The sequence below is a fragment of the Hypanus sabinus genome, chromosome 7 (assembly GCF_030144855.1).
Source record: "Hypanus sabinus isolate sHypSab1 chromosome 7, sHypSab1.hap1, whole genome shotgun sequence".
NCBI classification, from domain to species: Eukaryota; Metazoa; Chordata; class Chondrichthyes; order Myliobatiformes; family Dasyatidae; genus Hypanus; species Hypanus sabinus.
In genome coordinates, this window is record NC_082712.1 from 61,469,038 (window position 1) to 61,486,490 (window position 17,453).

A 17,453-nucleotide genomic window follows, 5' to 3' on the forward strand; every position below is an offset into this window, starting at 1 on the left:
ATCATAATCTTTTAGCCACTAAGTTAGATTCTCAGAACCTCAATGCAAGTTGAGCTCCCTCTAAGAGTTCTCCCCCAGTTCCACCATGTTGTCCTATTGGGCTCTGATCTCCACCTCCTCTGTGGTATTCTGATGGCTAAGAGGTCAGCAAAACACCACATCTCAACACTAAGGTCAAGTAGTACCCATCTTCAGCTTTCTTCTGCAGCACTTTGAAATTCCTCACTTTCTCCAAGTTACAAAACACACTTTTCCATAATAAATTCTCCATGAGCAAGTCTCAAACCTCCGCTGATCTTTTCAAAATGAGCTCAATGAGCTTTGTGGTTTGTGCTCAAATGGCCCAGTCCAATTTTATAGCTCAGTGCCACAACAGGTTAGCACAAGGTTTTACAGCACAGGCACCCAGGTTCAATTCTCCTAGCTGCCTGTAAGGAGTTTCTATTTTCTCCCCGTGACCATGTGGGTTTCCTCCCAGAGTCCAAAGCCGTACTGGTTGTTAGGTTAATTGGTCATTGTCCTGTAATTGGGCTAGGACTAAATTGGGGGGGGGGGGGGAGGATTGCTAGATATCATGACTTGAAGAGCTGGAATGGCCTATTCCGTACTGTATCCTAATTAAATTAATCAATCAATAAATGTCACTCTCTATTCCAGGCACCCAGAACTTGATTCTGACCTCAAGTACTACTTAGCCTGTTCGCTTGGTGAGGGTGTGGGTTTCCACTAGTACACTGGTTTTCTCCCATGCCCTAGAGACATGTTGGTAGCTTATGGCTACTGTGAATTCGCCCCTGCTGCAGCTGGGTGGCAAAATCAAAGGTGGGCGAGCACATGAGAGAACATAGAGAAGTTGTAGGGTTACAGATGACAGAACATACGCCCATGCAGAAAAACGAGATCTCATAATGTTATTAAATTCAAATGTCTGAAAAATGTACACACATTCTTTTTGTATATTTATTCAAGAGATGTGGGCATGAAAGGCTGAGACAGTATGGAATGGCCCATTGCTGGTTGCTCTTCAGAAGCTGGTTGTGAGCTGACTTTTAAAACCACTGAAATTCTTGAGATGCGGGTATACACAAATCCCGTTAGAGATGAAGTTGCAGAATTTTGATCCATTGGTGAAGCAATGATGAGATATTTTAAAGTCAGGAGGGAGGTGTGCTAACAAATCAGAATCAAGATTAATACCACTGGCATATGTTGTGAATTTTGTTGTTATGCAGCAGCAGTACTTTGCAATACATAATAAAAACTGTGTTAAAGTATATATAGTCATAGAAAAGTACAGCACAGAAACAGGCCCATCTAGTCGACACCAAACTATTTAAACTGCCTACTCCCATCGACCTGCACTGAGACCATAGTTCTCCATACCGCTAATATCCAAACTTCTCAAACATCGATATCAAGCTCACGTGCACCATTGCAATGGCAGCTTGTTCCATGACCCTCTGAGTCAATGTTTCCCCTCATACTTTTCATCTTGCACTCTTAACCCATGACCTCTAGTTGTAGTTCCACCCCTCAGTGGAAGCCTGCTTGTATTTACTCGATCTATACACCTCATAATTTTGTATACCTCTATCAAATCTCATCACGAAGGAATAAAGACTTAAGCTATTCAAACTTTTCAAATAACTCAGGTCCTCCAGACCTGGCAACATCCTTGTAAATTTTCTCTGTACTCTTTCAACCTTATTTGCATCTTTCCTGTAGGTCAGTGACCAAAACTGCACACAATACTTGAAGTTAGGCTTCACCAATGTCTTATGCAACTCCAACATAACATCCCATCTTCAGTACTCAATAACATATATAAAGTTAAATAAGTAGTGCAAAAAGAGGTAAAGTAGTGAGATAGTGTTGAAATGGCAGACCTAGTACCTCTCTCTCCTTTTCCAGTTTTAAATACTTGTTTCTTATCAGTGCTTTAGATGCCATTCATTACAACACTTTGGAGATGATTACCATAAATATTTTTAGTGTATTTTGCTTATAAATTAATCAACTTTGGGCTACCTGTAGCACCTCAGACTGCATCTAACTCCAGGACAGCTTAAGGAAGGAGAACATGCAATTGATGGGATTGCTCTGCTAAGAGGCAGCATAGACCCAAATGGCTTCCTTCTGTAATGACATGGAGCCAGCAGTAGAGGAAGGTCAATGCTGCCATCAGTTACCCCACCTCTGGGGTGCCACGGTAGTGAAGTGGTTAGTGTGATGCTATTGCAGCTCAGGGTGTTGGAGTTCAGAAGTTCAATCCTGGTGTCCTGTGTCAGGAGTTTGTACATCCTCCTTGTGGAATGTATGGGTTTTCCCAGTGCTCCGGTTTCCCCCCACATTCCAAAGATGTACTGGGTGGGTTAATTGGTCATTGTAAGTTGTCCCATGATTGGGTTAGAGTTAAATCAGGTTTGTTGGGTGGCATGGCTTGAAGGGCTTATTCCGCACTGTATCTAAATAAATAAATATAATATGCTTGGAGTGAAATCGCCAGTATTATTTATAAGACCCAATTTTGTGCTCAACCATGCCAGAAAGCGTTTACTATTACGATCAAGTTGAGGCAAACAGGTTCAGCTTGAAGCAAATTTTGCTAGTGTCTTGAAATCTTTAGGCAAAGTACACCAGGATCGGAGCTTAAGATTCATAACACAGGAGCCCATTGTGGAAGTGCTAGCGCTTTATTTAAAAAGTCAGAACAGGAGGAGGGCATTAGGCCCTGAAAACAAAACTCAACTTCAACAGCTACCCAATCCTCAATGATGGCTAGTAGTGAAAGTCAACATTAAAACATTTACTACTATGTTGAGCTGGAACTGCAAGGGATGACCCATCTTTGGATCAATGAATTGTGCTGGAGTCTATGCATGGTAATTGTAAGGCAAATCTATACCTTTGTTCCTTTTTGTCCCTGATTTTTTTTGACTCCATCTTTATAGGCAGCGATTTTTGCCTATGTTGCCAAAAAAAAAGTTTTCCCTCACCTCCTCTGTCTCTCTGCCATTTAAATTTGCACCTCCAGTTCCTTGAAAAACTACAGCCCCAAACATTTGTCCCTTGCTTCAACCTCTTCAAAATTGAAATCTTGTACCTCTTTGTCTCCTTTCAATTCTGTGTTCCTAGCTGAGCAATTTTGATTTCTCATCTAACCTGTTGCTGATATCTCAACACTGAAACCACTCAAACATCACCTACAGGACCTTCTCATCCTTTCTAAAATATGACAAATAGATTTGTGTATAATGACAAGGTACTTAAAAGAAAATTACAGTTCTTTTTTACATGCAACAAGGAATTAAGAGTTGGATGTGTATTTGATGTTGTCATCATGCTGAATAAGGGACATACAGAATGTAATCAATAAGGTCTCAATTAACTCAGGATGAAGGAATGAGGACAGATCTGCTCTCTAGTCATTGCTTTTCAGGAATTTTTTTTATGTTTCCAAAATTATTTTACCAGTATTCATAATTTAAAGACACGTTAGGAAAGAGGGAGCAAGAGCTTGGGGGTGGTAAGATGGAGACATGATAGAACAACAGAAATAGCCATGTGCTAATTTTGATGTAACACAAAGTGCTTGAGTATTTTTGACAATTTAGCATTTCACCAACAATGATTATTTATCAAAGCCTTTTGGGGAAAAAAAAATCACAATTGTAAGATACCCTGTAAAGCAAAACAAAATAATCAGATTACTAATTGTAATGCCAGGTGGGACACAAACTAATTTACAGAATAAAGTGCAGGATAAACCATCCACCCCTGTAATTCACAGAATTTTATTAATGTTTAAGACAATATTTAACATTATGAAACAACTTCATATAATCAAATTTCCTAAGCCCCAAACCCACAGACTGGCAGTTCACCTAAGAAATTGCACTTAAGTATGAAACTGGATTACATATTCAATATCTTGTAGCTGGATTCAATCCTTTTTCTAGATGACATACTATTAACATTGCCACTGACAGTACATTTGGGTATGCCAGTGAATTGAGGATCCAAGGCTGCAGCCTCATCTCCTGCCCATGCTGATAGCACCTCTTCTTGCTAGAAACACAAGATTGTGGAATTACAAGACTGTGAGAACACCAGTGTGGGACTGATAATGAGGACAGGTCTCTCCATATCATTAACAAGTGGCATTGTTTGACAATCTCCACAACTTACTTTTGCTAGAACACTGCACAATGAACATAGTTGAGTATGCAGTTTGCTCAATATCTTACAATTTAAACAGCATATTTTAAAATGGATATCAACCACAAAATGTTCTTCACACAATAACATGCTGTTCATGTCTTATATCTTGTGTCACAAAAGCTGCTCATTTGGTTAAATAGTAGTCACTTAGGACAAAATAGGTGATCATCTCAAAAATGAAGAAGAGCATTCAACCAAAATGACAGTCTGAGAATTTAACTTCTTTTACTAATTTTTACTTATTTGTTTTATAGAATCAGTTTCAGCTTCCTACTGAATATGTAACTTTTGGCTAATACTGCTGTAATTTCCATCCTGACCGCCTTTAGCAATATTGGATTCATCCTTTACAAATTCAGATGATTTACCGTATTTAAGTCCAGTTAGTTTTTTAGCTGACCACCCCCCCCCATCCATTTCATTACTGTTGTATTATCTGCACTATATCCTCCTTTATTGTGATTTCAGCAACATTTTCTTCTCACCCCCCGCTCCATGAGTTGGTCTCCTTTTTGCCTGTTTGAGCTCTCCTGACATTTTGTTATCCCATCACCAAATGATTATAGATTTTTTTGCTTACATTTTGTTTTAGATTCTTTTACCCTCTATGGTAAAATTTCTGTTAATTAATCTTAATTTCTTAACCATTTTGTAAATCTCACTTGTATCATCAATCTGACATTTGCCCCTTTTCCTGCTTTTGTTATCCACAAACTCTGGCTTTAATTTCCTAATCTTTCTCCTCCTGGAATATATCAAGATTGCAATGGAACAAGCTCCTCAAAACCATTTTACTGTTTTAAGTTTTGTTTTGAGGCCAGATCTCTCCTCACCACATTGATTTGCCTTCCTTCAATTGATTTGTTTTAGCTCAGAGCGGTGCATATTTGTTTTTCCAAAATTGTATCTTATGCCACTATGGTTGCAGTTTCTGAAACATTTTCTAATGATACTTGCAACATTTCACACAATTTTGAGGAACATTGTCTCAATTTTTAACTGCATTCCATTTGTGGTTTCTAAATGACAATAAACTGAATCTGAATTTATCCATCATGACTAGATCCAGCAATGCCAAAAACAAATTCATTGAAACTTCTGAATGCACTTTAACTTCCTTCCCCTCTTCTGTAAACTTTTCCCCTTATGTCATTACTACTTCGGTTAATGTTACGATACTTGAAATACCCCATTAGCTATGCACTCTTTGGCTTTTCCACTCAGTAATTTCAGAATGACCTGGAGAGCTATGCTGGCTGGGGTCAGGGCTTCATGCTTTGGCTCTTGGTAGGGTCACCCATTCCAAACAGGTCAAAGGGTAGAGGCCAGACTAAGAGTGCTCCACTGATCCTCCAGGTTCAGTTCAGGCATAATAAACCTGATGCAGCGATGAAGAATCCATCTTCATCTGAGTGCAACTGTATTCCCGAGTCCCCACCCGGGACTTGTAGTGAAAACTGAGAAGAAGCTACTGACACGATAAAGAAAGCTCTGAATGCTGCTAGAGATGGGGTGTCTTTCATTGCTGTCCTAAACGCCAGTGGCGTAATAGGCAGAAGGACCAAGAGTAGTGATCTTCTGATCCTCACCCTCCACTCCACTATTCTCTACAGTCAATGGATCACCCTTCATAATTTCCAGTACCTTCAACTTGAAAGGCACCTGGCACATCTCTCCCTTCAGCATTTTTGTTCACTCTTTTTATCCCTGTAACTTTCACATCTCCAATGCCCATCAAACCTCAGGGGATACAACACGTGCCCTTTTACATTTACCCTCCCAAGAACCTAAATAAACCTCCCAGTAGAGCAACAATTCACTTCTGTTTGTTACGATTTAGTGTATTGAATTTAATACTCACATTTACAACAGTGAAATCAAAAACAGATGGAAGCACTGCCTTCATTCAGCTATCAGGAATGACCCTTAGTTACCAGTTGCCCTTCACTAGTTCTCCACCCTCCTCACACAGATGTCACTCTTTGGCCTCCTATACTGTTCCAACAGAAGCTCATCAAACATTATCTCATCTACTCTAAATCTTAATATGAATTTCAGTATTAATTAGTCTTCCTACTTTTGTATCAGAAATGTCTACTTCCAAAGGGGAAATCAACCCCTAAAGCAGACTTCATGTTTATCCCCCATTATAGATGTTGCTTGAACTGCTTATTTCCAGAATTCACATTTACACTTTCTTCCTTTCTGTTCCTGCACATCTCTTTCAAACTGGTCAGCTTTGATTAACAAGCCTTCATCAGCACCAGCACATTCACTTCTGCTATTCAATTTCATTGGTCTCCATCCTCTACAGATATTGCCACTGTTGTCTTCATTTCCTCTGCAACTCGGAACACTTTTTTTGAGATCAAATGAAAGCTTATGGATCTAAGAGATTAACTGTTTCAGATGCTAACTTTCTTAACAGTTGAAAGAGTTTTATTTCAGATTTCCAGCATCTGCAATCTTCTACATTTAAGCCCTTCAACATTTTGGCAGAGGGACTTGAATTTTCACATTTCTATTATGGTCAATTTACAATGGAATAAAACAGAATGATTACATATGCATCTTTAAAGCACCATTTATAGCCTTGAGATGTAATTGGAAGTATCTTTGCAGTATAATCACTACCATAATGTAGGAGTTCATGAATAGAATTAGAACATTAAATTTTATCAAGAGATTTAAACCATCTTCTTCATTGACTTTCTTTTGAACCAACTTTCTAGAAAGTTTGCCAGGAAGTCATCTATAATACTTCACAATGCTCCTGAGAATTTTAATAACATTACAAGATTTTTTTCAAATTACACAAACACATAATTAATTATATTCCTTAATTCAGAATCAATGTACTACCATCATTTTTCTTGTTTTCTGAAAGTCTTAAGCAGGGCAACAGAAAGCTACAACATCTTGTTGGGTCCAGTCAGAAAACCACACTTTAAAAAAGATGTGAAGGCTTTGGAGAAGGTACAGAAAAGATTTATCAAAATTATTCCTTGTTTGAAGGATATTAATTATGCAGATTGTCTGGAAAGGATAGGGATGTTCTCCTTGGAAAAGAAGAGAGGGATCTTAAAAGGGGATTTAAATCATGAGGGACAGAGACAGATTGGGTAAAGAGGAGCTGCCCATTGGCAGAGGCATCAAAAACCACAGGTCACAGAACAAATTGATTTGCAAAAGAACCAAATGTGACATGAAGATGATTATTTTTCATGGAGAGTAATTGGTCAGAATCTGGAATGCACTGTCAAGAGAGCTGTTGAAGACAGTTTTTAACTGCAGAATTCAGAAGACAACATAAGTATCTAAAAGGAAAGAATTTTCAGAGCTACAGGAAAATGGCAGGGAAAAAGGTCCAGGTGCACTCCTCATAAGATTAAAAGAGTATGGCCTCAATGGGCCATATATTCGCCTTCCATGCTGCAGCCATTCTGTGAAGAACACCAGAAACCTGCTTGTTAGGATACAGAACTAAACTGTTACCCTGTTGATTTGTTACTGCTGGTGAAGCCTTTTTGAAGCTTGGGACTTCAGAACTGGTCAATGATCCAATAGATACAGCTGGCAATGGAGTTTCCACATCTCTTCAAAGTATCTCTCAATATGGTCTGCAGAAATTCCACCAGAAAATGTAAAAACTATTCTTGCAATATGATTTTAAAAAAAGCTTTATTGCCAATTTGATTGTTCTATTTATTTGGCAACTCTTTTAGAACATTCAAGTATGATTATTTACAGAAGTGCATGTGCCATTAACCTCTCTGAAAACTCCTGCCTGCAAACTGTATGATTACTAAGGGCTAACTTATGTGATCTACTTTTGGCAATGATAAAATCATGATGAAAAGACAACACTTATATAAATTAATCCACATAACTTCTCACAACTTCACACAGCAATAGTCTAACCTTAAAATGCAAAAGCTATAAAAGTCCCGATGTGCAGGTGCACCATACATCTTCCCGGTCACAGCATAGCAGTATCTGCACGCAAAACCTATTAGTTCAGTATTAACAGTAATGTCGCAGGAATCCTTTATTTTTTTAAGCAAATCTGTACATCTGATGCTAGCCTGATGACTACACATTTAGTAATCTGCTTGTTGCTACATTATCAACCTAATAAATTTGCCTGGAGTGGAAGTGGAGGGTGGGTAGGAGGAGAAATTTCCAAATTCAAACTACTTGTCTCAGGAAACCATTTCTATGCATTTTCCATTGAACTGTTAAACAGATTGGTGCCATTAAAGAACCTCTTTGGAATTTTCAGTATCAAAGGTGGTCTGTCTGAAGTGCTTTTAGAAAGAGTTGTCCTTGGTGAAGGACAACGCCGTCCATTATCTTGCTCATGCCCCTTAAAGTTCTGATAATCACCTGCATCATTTACTGGATTTACACCTTCTTGTTTAAGACAAGTCTGTCTGCTTGAATGTGGAGGAACAAGATCAGAATCAGTGGGAAGCCCACACACATCCAAGGACTCTGTGCTGGTATTTCCGAATAAAATATCATCGGTGGCACTGGGAAGATCCTGGGCAATTTGAGTCCCTGTGAGGTGTTGTTCACCAAGATCAAAACTACTATTATTAAGAAGATTGGTGGTTTTGTTCACAGTGCTGTTGTCACTGTCCACATCTGCAACAACCACCTCATCACTATCACTTTCAATAGTTATGACAAGTGGTGAATGATTTGTGTGATCTGTCCTTTCGCTGCTTTTCTCCTTCCTCTGTTTCTTGTGTTTCTTTTTTCGCTTATGTCGCCTGCTTGCCTCCGTTGCCTTTCCCTCGTACACTATTTCCACACTGGAACTCTTCCGCTTCTCTCTGCGCTTTTTCATCTTGGGTTCACTGCTTATGGTGCTCTCAGCCACCAATGAGCCACTTTTTGAGTAGCTACTGCATTGTGAATGAGGCCTGGGAGAGCTGCCCTCCCTTCTAGGCAGAGTGTGAATCTCTGACGATATCTTAGCAATCTGTAAATTCTCATTTCTGTCATCCTTGTTGGATGAACTTTCCAAATAATGAGACTTATATTTTCTTTTGCCTCCTGGTTTTTCTTGTCTTGATCTATCAGTTCGCCCTGAGGTAGTTCTAGACCGGGAACTCGATGGACTTCTTGAACGATAATTTCTGTACTGATAATAGACATCTTCCCTGTGACTACTTGGGCTTCTGAAACTTGTACTTTCAGAACTAGATCGAATTCTATAATCCGAACAAGGTGACGTTCTTCTATAGCGAGTTCTATTTCTGGTTATGGAATCATGACCTTTGTGTGTTCTACTGTGGTAACTATATCTTTCCCACTGGTATGAGAAGCCCCTGTCTCTCTCCTGATATTCCCTCATATATCTGCATGTCCTGTCTCTACTTCTGGATCTTCTTCTGTCCCTCACTGATGCATAGCTTCTGCTCCAAGAGCGTGATCTAGGTCGGTGCCGGTAAACCACGACGTCACTGTTCTGTGACCTTGTGCGACTTCTCGTAGATGACGCTCTCTCTCGGTTCCTAGACCTCTTTCTGCTCCATGTTTGATAGGTGCAGGTTTCTTGACTGGCTGACCTGCTTCTATCCTCTAAATAATATTGATCTCTGTTAGACCTTTGGCTCCTGTCCTTGATTTGATGCTCGCTTCTGCAGTAAGAGTAAGCCACCATAGTTCTGTCTACGCTATCTGATCGTTGGTGTCTCCGAGGATCATGCTTGTCTCTGCTTTGTGATCGAAACTTGGATCGATCCTTGGAACTGCTTCTGACTCTACTTGATGCCCTTGCTTTGTGTCTGCCTGAAGATGAGGTGCTGCCTCCGGAATGGGAAGTCTTTTTGCGATGCTTCTCCCTTTTCGATTTATTCCTCTTCTTCCGTTTTGACTTCTTTCTTTTCCACCGGTCCCTGGAGATAGAGGATCTGGTTGAGGACGACCTGGTTGACAAGCAGCAACTGCTGGTGCTGCTGCTGTGGAAATGTGTGTGCACAGGCTGCGCAGCAACTTCTGTGCTCGTTTCATGTATGGACACCTCAGAGTCTGAACTCAGTTCAATAAGCTCAGGGGTCCTTTCAGCCAAAGGCTTCACGTAACCCACAATTAAGCAATCATCTCCCGAGCGAGTCGAACTGTCTTCCTTTGTACCAGGATCAGCCTTTATTGGCACCACAGGCAACATTGACTCGGGCTGCATTGCAGCCTCTTCAGAATCAGAGGCTTCCTCAGGTGAGGAATTCCCAGCCTCTAAGGTCTGTGTGACTGAGTAGGAAGGGCCAGGTGTTTCATCATCCCACGTTGACTGACTTAGGCTAAGAGCCAGATCTGAGGGATTAGGTGTTGGTCTGTCTGTTTGCAGAGGATCAGCAGCATCAGGTGAAATTGCAATTACAGACAAATCTGAGTCACTTTCTTCCTCATAGGATGGGGCTGGACAGTCATAGTTGGCCCTCTGGTCATACGATTCCATGTTAAATGGAGCTCTGGCGAAACTGATAAACTCATGCAAAAAGTGGTCAGTGCGGTTAAGCAGGAACGGTCTCAATTCTTCTTGGAATGCCTCACCCTCCATATCGTACCGGACAATGTTGGACATGATGACGTGTTGCACAATGTTGACAATTGAGCCGTGAGAGCCAAACAAGACACAGAGCTCCCTCTTCAGCCACGGCATCAGGCGATGGAGGCAAGCAGCATTACGGCGGAAGAAGTCAGCAGAGACATCACGGTAGCGGCCGCCATCCTGCACATTCCTGACCCGCACCCCCGACCGGTATAATTCGCGCCGGAAGTTGACCATCTCTTGTTCTTGGATTTGCCGAGCGGACACACCTTGGGACTGTGCCCTCCTCCGGGCCCTCAGCCGACTCATCATGCGACGCAAGTTGCGGCTCTGTTGTGCCCGGGGCTGTCGACCCAGTCCCTCAAACACCACTCCATTGTCAGGCAACTGCGAAATAACCGGAGAGCTCCGAGGCTGGTGAGCCATACGGCGCTCCCTGGTTAAGGTTGTGCGATATCTAAATCTCTGGCCACCTGGACTGCCAAATGAGCCATTCTCCGTTGCCTTCAGGACATACTCTTGGAAATCATTTTCAGTTCGTACACTGTGGAAAATGGAGTTGAAAGGCTGCTTACACAGTGGGCATTCTGCTTTGTTACGGGACCATTCCTGAATGCAACGAAAGCAAAATTTGTGGAAGCAACGATCGATGTAAGACATGTTGTCAAATCTGTCCAGACAGATTGGACATTTTGCATCAGGCGATACGTCGCCCCGCATTCCATGCTGAATTTTGCTGGTTTCAGGTTCTGGAGAAAATTGGTTCTCTGCATTCAAATCCTCTGTGGTTGATGCCATCATCTGAAAATAAAAAGTAAAAATTCCAATGAAGATATTTTCAGGGGCAGAAAATAAGCTGAGAGAGTCAAGCAAATCCAGGTACAGTAGAAAAAGCTCAAATGATTAGGCTTTATTCTACAACCAAACGAGTAATGAGGGCCAGGGACAACCTGTTTTCAATTTATCCTTCTCCAGGATCCAAGCCATGGTTGAGACAACATGTTCAACATTTTACAAACTACAAATGCAAACAAGAGCACAACCAGTTTTGCCATTTCATTTAAAAAAAAACTGAACTTATCTTAAAATACAGCAATTCCTCAGAACTAATGATTTGAAAAGCCCAAGATTACATGCCTTGCTCTCTCTCACAAGCTACATTTTCAAGTCATTAAACCTATTCCTGGTAGAAGCTGAAACTGGATCAGACTGTTAGAAACCTTAATGTCAAAACTGACTCAGGGAGAAACTTTGAATTGCACGTTCACATCAACACCAAGACCCTATCCACAAAATTGTCTATTTCTTCCTCTGCTTCCGCTCCATTCATAATGAAATCCTCATCCATAGCTTTAGACTTGACTACTTCAAAGGCTTGGCCAGTCTCCTTGGTTCTACCCTATGTAAACAGAATTCTGATGAGCTTTAACTTGCACGGTGTCACTTACCCATCACTTCCATTTGTTGTAAAATAACCAGCTCTTGCTGTCAACATCAGTAAGACGAAAGAGCTGATTGTGGACTTCAGGAAGGGTAAGATGAAGGAACACATACCAATCCTCACAGAGGGATCAGAAGTGGAGAGAGTGAGCAGTTTCATGTTCCTGGGTGTCAAGATCTCTGAGGATCTAACCTGGTCCTAACATATTGATGTAGTTATAAAGAAGGCAAGACACCGACTATACTTCATTAGGAGTTTGAAGAGATTTGGTATGTCAACAAATACACTCAAAAACTTCTATAGATGTAGTGTGGAGAGCATTCTGACAGACTGCATCACTGTCTGGTATGGGGGGGGGGGGGGGGGGGCTACTGTACAGGACCGAAAAAAGCTGTAAATTTAGTCATCTGCATCTTGGGTACTAGCCTATAAAGTACCCAGGACATTTTCAAGCGGTGTCTCAGAAAGGCAGCATCCATTATTAAGGACCTCCAGCACCCAGGGCATGTCCTTTTCTCATTGTTACCATCGGGTAAGAGGTACAAAAGCCTGAAGGCAGACACTCAGCAATTCAGGAACAGCTTCTTCCCCTTTGCTATCTGATCCCCAATGGACATTGAATACCACCTCACTTTTAAAAAAATATATAGTATTTCTGTTTTTGCATGATTTTAATCTATTCAATATATCTAACATATACTATATAAAGTATACTGAATAAGATTTATTTATTATTTTATTTCTTTTCTTTTATATTATGTATTGCGCTGAACTGCTGCTACTAAGTTAACAAATTTCATGTCACATGCTGGTGATAATAAACCTGATTCTAATTCTTGGTAAATGGTGCTTGATTGTAAAATGCTCAGCCTTATTTTCAAACTAGTCCAAGATTTCGCTGTTTCTTAATTCCAAGTTCTTCTGTAGTTTAACAATTCTCCAGTCAACATCGCTCTAATACTTGTGGCTATGCCCTTGGTCATGAGTGTCCAAGGCTCTGGAATTTGTTCCTTAAATTCTTCTCTTTCACTGCCTCTCCTTTTTACAGAACTTCTTAACACCTACTTCTGGCCAAGCTTCTGACATCTGTTCCAAGAGTTCCCTGCACTAGGATTTCTAATTTTATCGACAAAGCTCCTACGAACTGCTTTGGGATGTTTTGGTAGTTGAATATGAATTGCTGCCAGAGAACAACAGATTGCATACATGATAGATTGGATCTTGACTGTTGTATGACATTGTACTACATAATAATTTGGTGAGCAGTCTTCTCAAATGTGCCATCACAGGTGCAATGCAACCATTATGAAAATGAATATATTCATATTAAAAATGAGAAAAAAAATGCAAGTTAAGACTCAGACCAAAATAGATCATTACAAAAATTATATATCAGTACAAATGCTGATTTGTAGCATTGTTTTCAAGAAATTGAAAACAAACTTGATTATTAAAAGAGTAGTGAGAATGTAGAATTTGATACAACATGGAGCAATAAAACAAAGATGCATAAATAAATGAAAAAAAGCACAAAGATCTTGGGATGAAGAGGCTTGTAGCAAGCACAAATATTGCCTGGCCTGTAAATTTGATGTAATAGCTGAAAGAATTTTTGATCAAAAAAACAAGACCACTGCAAATGGGAAACTTCAAATAGGAGAAAGTCTGCAGATGCTAGAAATCCAAAACACACACAAAATGCTGGCAGTACTCAAAAGGTCATGTAGCATCTATGAAAATGAATAAACTGCCAGCGTTTTGGATCGAGAACCTTCGGGGTTTACTCTTTTCCACAGATGCTGCCTGAACTGATGACTCCCTCCAGCATTTTGTGGGTGTTGCAAATGGTAAACTTCATGTTTAATGTAGGCTTTGGTAAATCACTCATTCAACATCCTATGGGAGGGGAGGGGGAGGAAAAGAGGGAAGGAGGGAGGAAAAGTCTCTGTAGATGCTGCTTGACCTGTGGATATTATATTAATTTATGGCATACACCTCTCAATTCTTTCGCTCCTCTCAACGACTCAGATTAGCCGAATTACAGGCCTTTTCTACAATGCAACTGTGACTAAATCTAAAAGCGTAATCTACTGATTATAAAGACTTTAAAATGCCCTGACGTTTATAAAATGTAGGAAAACCAGGTTTTGTATTTTGATCCCTGCAGCCACACCTCTATATAGCACAAAAATACACCTGTCCCCACACCTCCTCCCTTACCACCATTCTGGGCCCCAGACAGTCCTTCCAGGTGAGGCAACACTTCACCTGCAAGTCTGCTGGAGTTGTCTATTGCATCCGGTGCTCCTGGTGTGGCCTCCTCTACATTGGCAAGACCCGACGCAGATTGGGGGACTGCTTCGTCGAGCACCTACGCCCTGTCCATCACAATAGACAGGACCTCCCGCTTGTCACCCACTTAAACTCTGCCTCTCATTCCCATCTAGATATGTTCATACATGGCCTCCTTTACTGCCATGATGAGGTCAAACTCAGGTTGGAGGAGCAACACCTCAACTACCGTCTGGGTAGCCTCCAGCCTGCTGGTATGAACATTTCCGGTAATTCCCTCCCCCTATCCCAGGTCCCTCTCTGCTTCTCTCCCCTTTCAACTTTTTTTATCTCTACAGTTCTTTCATGCTTATCCCCGCCCCTCACCCCTTTATCTCTCCTCTAATTGGTTTTCCACCTGGCGCCTCTAGGCCCTACCCCTTCCCCTATCTCTATTACTGGGCTTCAGCCCTCTCTTCCCCTCCCATTCCTGATGAAGGGTCTCGGCCCAAAACGTTGGCTACTCTTTTCTCACGGATGCTGCCTGGCCTGCTGAGTTCTTCCAGCACTGTGTACGTATTCCTCTATATAACAGGCTGGACTGTTGTGTGATTCAGTGTTATTTACCTCATAACACACTCTAGCCCATTGTGCCTTTTTGGAATAGCTAGTTAATTAGAATCTACTATCTAGCTCACATTTTAACTCTAGAATTAATTGTTCTTCCAAAAAGTGAATTTGATTAAAATTTTTATGCTAAGAGCTTCTTTGGACACTTACTTCAAATCTGTTCCTTCTGTACTGTATGAAACAATAAACCCCAGGAACAGAATTAGGCTATTCAGCCTATTGACTCTGCTCCACTATTCCATCATGGCTGATTTATACCCCTCTAAACCACATTCTCCCTCCTTCATTCTCCTCTGAAACCCTGACTAATCAAGAACCTATCAAACTTCGCTTTAAATGTACCTAATGAGTTGGCCTCTACAGCCGTGTCTGTAGCAATGAATTCCTCATTGAACTCCTCAGATTCATCACCCTCTGGCTTTAGAAGTTCATTTTCACCTCCTTTAATTCTGAGGCTAGGTGTTGTGGTCCTGGACTCCCCCATTATAGGAAACATTCTCTCTATATCCACTCTATTGAAGCCTTTCAATATTTGATAGGTTTCAATGTGATCTCCCTCCACCCCATTCTTTAAGCTCTAGCTAGCATAGGCCCAAAGCTATCAAAAATAGTTTCTCCACATTGATCAAAACACAGTGAATTTGAACACCTACATTATGTACAGAATTTCAAACAATAACTTAAAACTCTTTTTCAGTGTTCATGTGAACGTCTTCTAGCATTCTCTGTCACTGTGTCATCCTTCCTAAAACACAGTGGCGATAATTATAACCAATTCTCGAGAGGCCTAAACAGTAATTTGGAAAACTTTAATATATGTTTATAGCTCTTATACACAAAAACAAGGAATTCCAAAAGAATCATATCAATTTTCTAATTAATTTAAATGCACATACATCAATCAGCTCACTTATCTTTTTGGTAATCATTACATATACCCCTCCCACCGTAGTCGACCACTCGTTTCCTTGAACCGTCATGTTGTTCCATGAGATTGTGGCTGTTGACTTTATTCACCGTAATCCCATTTATCTGCCTTTGTTAGCCCACTGAAACAAAAATAGCAATGGCAGATTTGAAATTGTGTGGGAAAAGGTTTCATATTCCTACCACGGTTAAAGGAGTATTTATGTATATCTCGTTTGGCTCGGAAAGCTCTCCACCCTTGTCTTGATCAATCAAAAAATAACATTAAATCTGTATCCTCATGTTGCTTTAAGATGTCAACAGCTTCATAGGTCTACTCTGACCGTAGTACTTCGGTCCAAATAACAGTTTTAACTGCCAGCCAGGGTCCACGGGCCTATAATCCTGGTCTGTGTCCCCCACCCATCTCAGAACCTTACCTGCAATAGTTGCTCAGTTCTCGATTTTCCTCAGGTCCAAATTAATTTCATTTAATTTATTTTCAAATATTAAAACATTCCCCTCCACCCCCTTTGATTCGTTCGCGAACATTTGTTATTTTAAACCTGCTCCGGTGCCCTGCCCGCCGGCCGGAGACAGGCCTCTCAAGCGACTGCCCGTGAGGGTGTTACACCATCACACAAGCTGAATGGATGACGGGGGCCGTCGGGACACTGGAGGACCAATTTACGACGCCGGTCCTGCGAATGCCGGAGGACCGTGCTCTTACCTCTGGAGGACCCAGTCGCTGCGCCAGGCGGAGGAATGCGGGAGGACTACAATCCGACGATCAACGTTCCCCGCGCGGTGGCCGCCGGGATACTGGAGGATCAGCGCAAGTCCAAGGCGGCGGCGGTCTTTGCCGCCACGGCTAGTCAAAGAGAAACCATGGTAACTGTGCCTCCTTAGGGCTTTTCAAACTCCCAGCCACTGCGGTTGGAGGATCGACGCAGTTTAAATCAGTCCAAGAATTTTTCTCTTTGAAAGTGGAGCTTCGTACTGGCTGAAGGGAACCTTGGGGTTATCATGGTTCGTGTGAGTAAACGAACTCTGGAATGGATCTATTCCATTGTAAGTATAGAATGTAAACAACAGGTTAACAACTAGTCAGGTCGGGTCTATACCTCTGGAAATTTTTTAAGGATGAGAGGTGATCTCGGGAACGGGATTTGCCAGTGTAAACTGGAGGGTGTCTGGAGGCAGTGGTCATATCACAATGTGAGTCGTCATCCACTCGAGACTGAAATTATAAATTTCTGCCTCCAGAAGGTCGAATCTTTGGCGTTATGTACCCAAGAGATCCGTCAAGACTCAGTTGCGTGTGTATATCCAAGGTTAAGATCAATAGAGGAAATAAACGCAGAAGTAAAAGATCATAATCTCATTGAATGACAGGGACAGTAATTCAGTGTTTATATAAATTTA

The 17,453-nt window shown here is 41.1% G+C and overlaps 1 protein-coding gene across 3 annotated transcripts; it reads right to left on the reverse strand.

The window, feature by feature from the left end:
- Positions 1-1,030: 1,030 nt before the first annotated feature.
- On the reverse strand, positions 1,031-16,890 carry LOC132396830 (E3 ubiquitin-protein ligase Topors-like). 3 transcript variants are annotated; one of them, XM_059974804.1, is made up of 3 exons: positions 16,469-16,705; positions 16,019-16,171; positions 1,031-11,581 (listed from the first exon to the last, which is right to left on the reverse strand). In XM_059974804.1, exons 2-3 carry the CDS (start codon positions 16,100-16,102, stop codon positions 8,438-8,440), a joined length of 3,228 nt encoding a protein of 1,075 aa, XP_059830787.1. In that variant the 5' UTR covers positions 16,103-16,171; positions 16,469-16,705; the 3' UTR covers positions 1,031-8,437. The 3 variants fall into 3 exon arrangements, with proteins under 3 accessions (XP_059830787.1, XP_059830789.1, XP_059830788.1); XM_059974806.1 differs by lacking the exons at positions 16,019-16,171; positions 16,469-16,705 and adding an exon at positions 16,759-16,890; XM_059974805.1 differs by lacking the exon at positions 16,019-16,171.
- Positions 16,891-17,453: the final 563 nt, after the last annotated feature.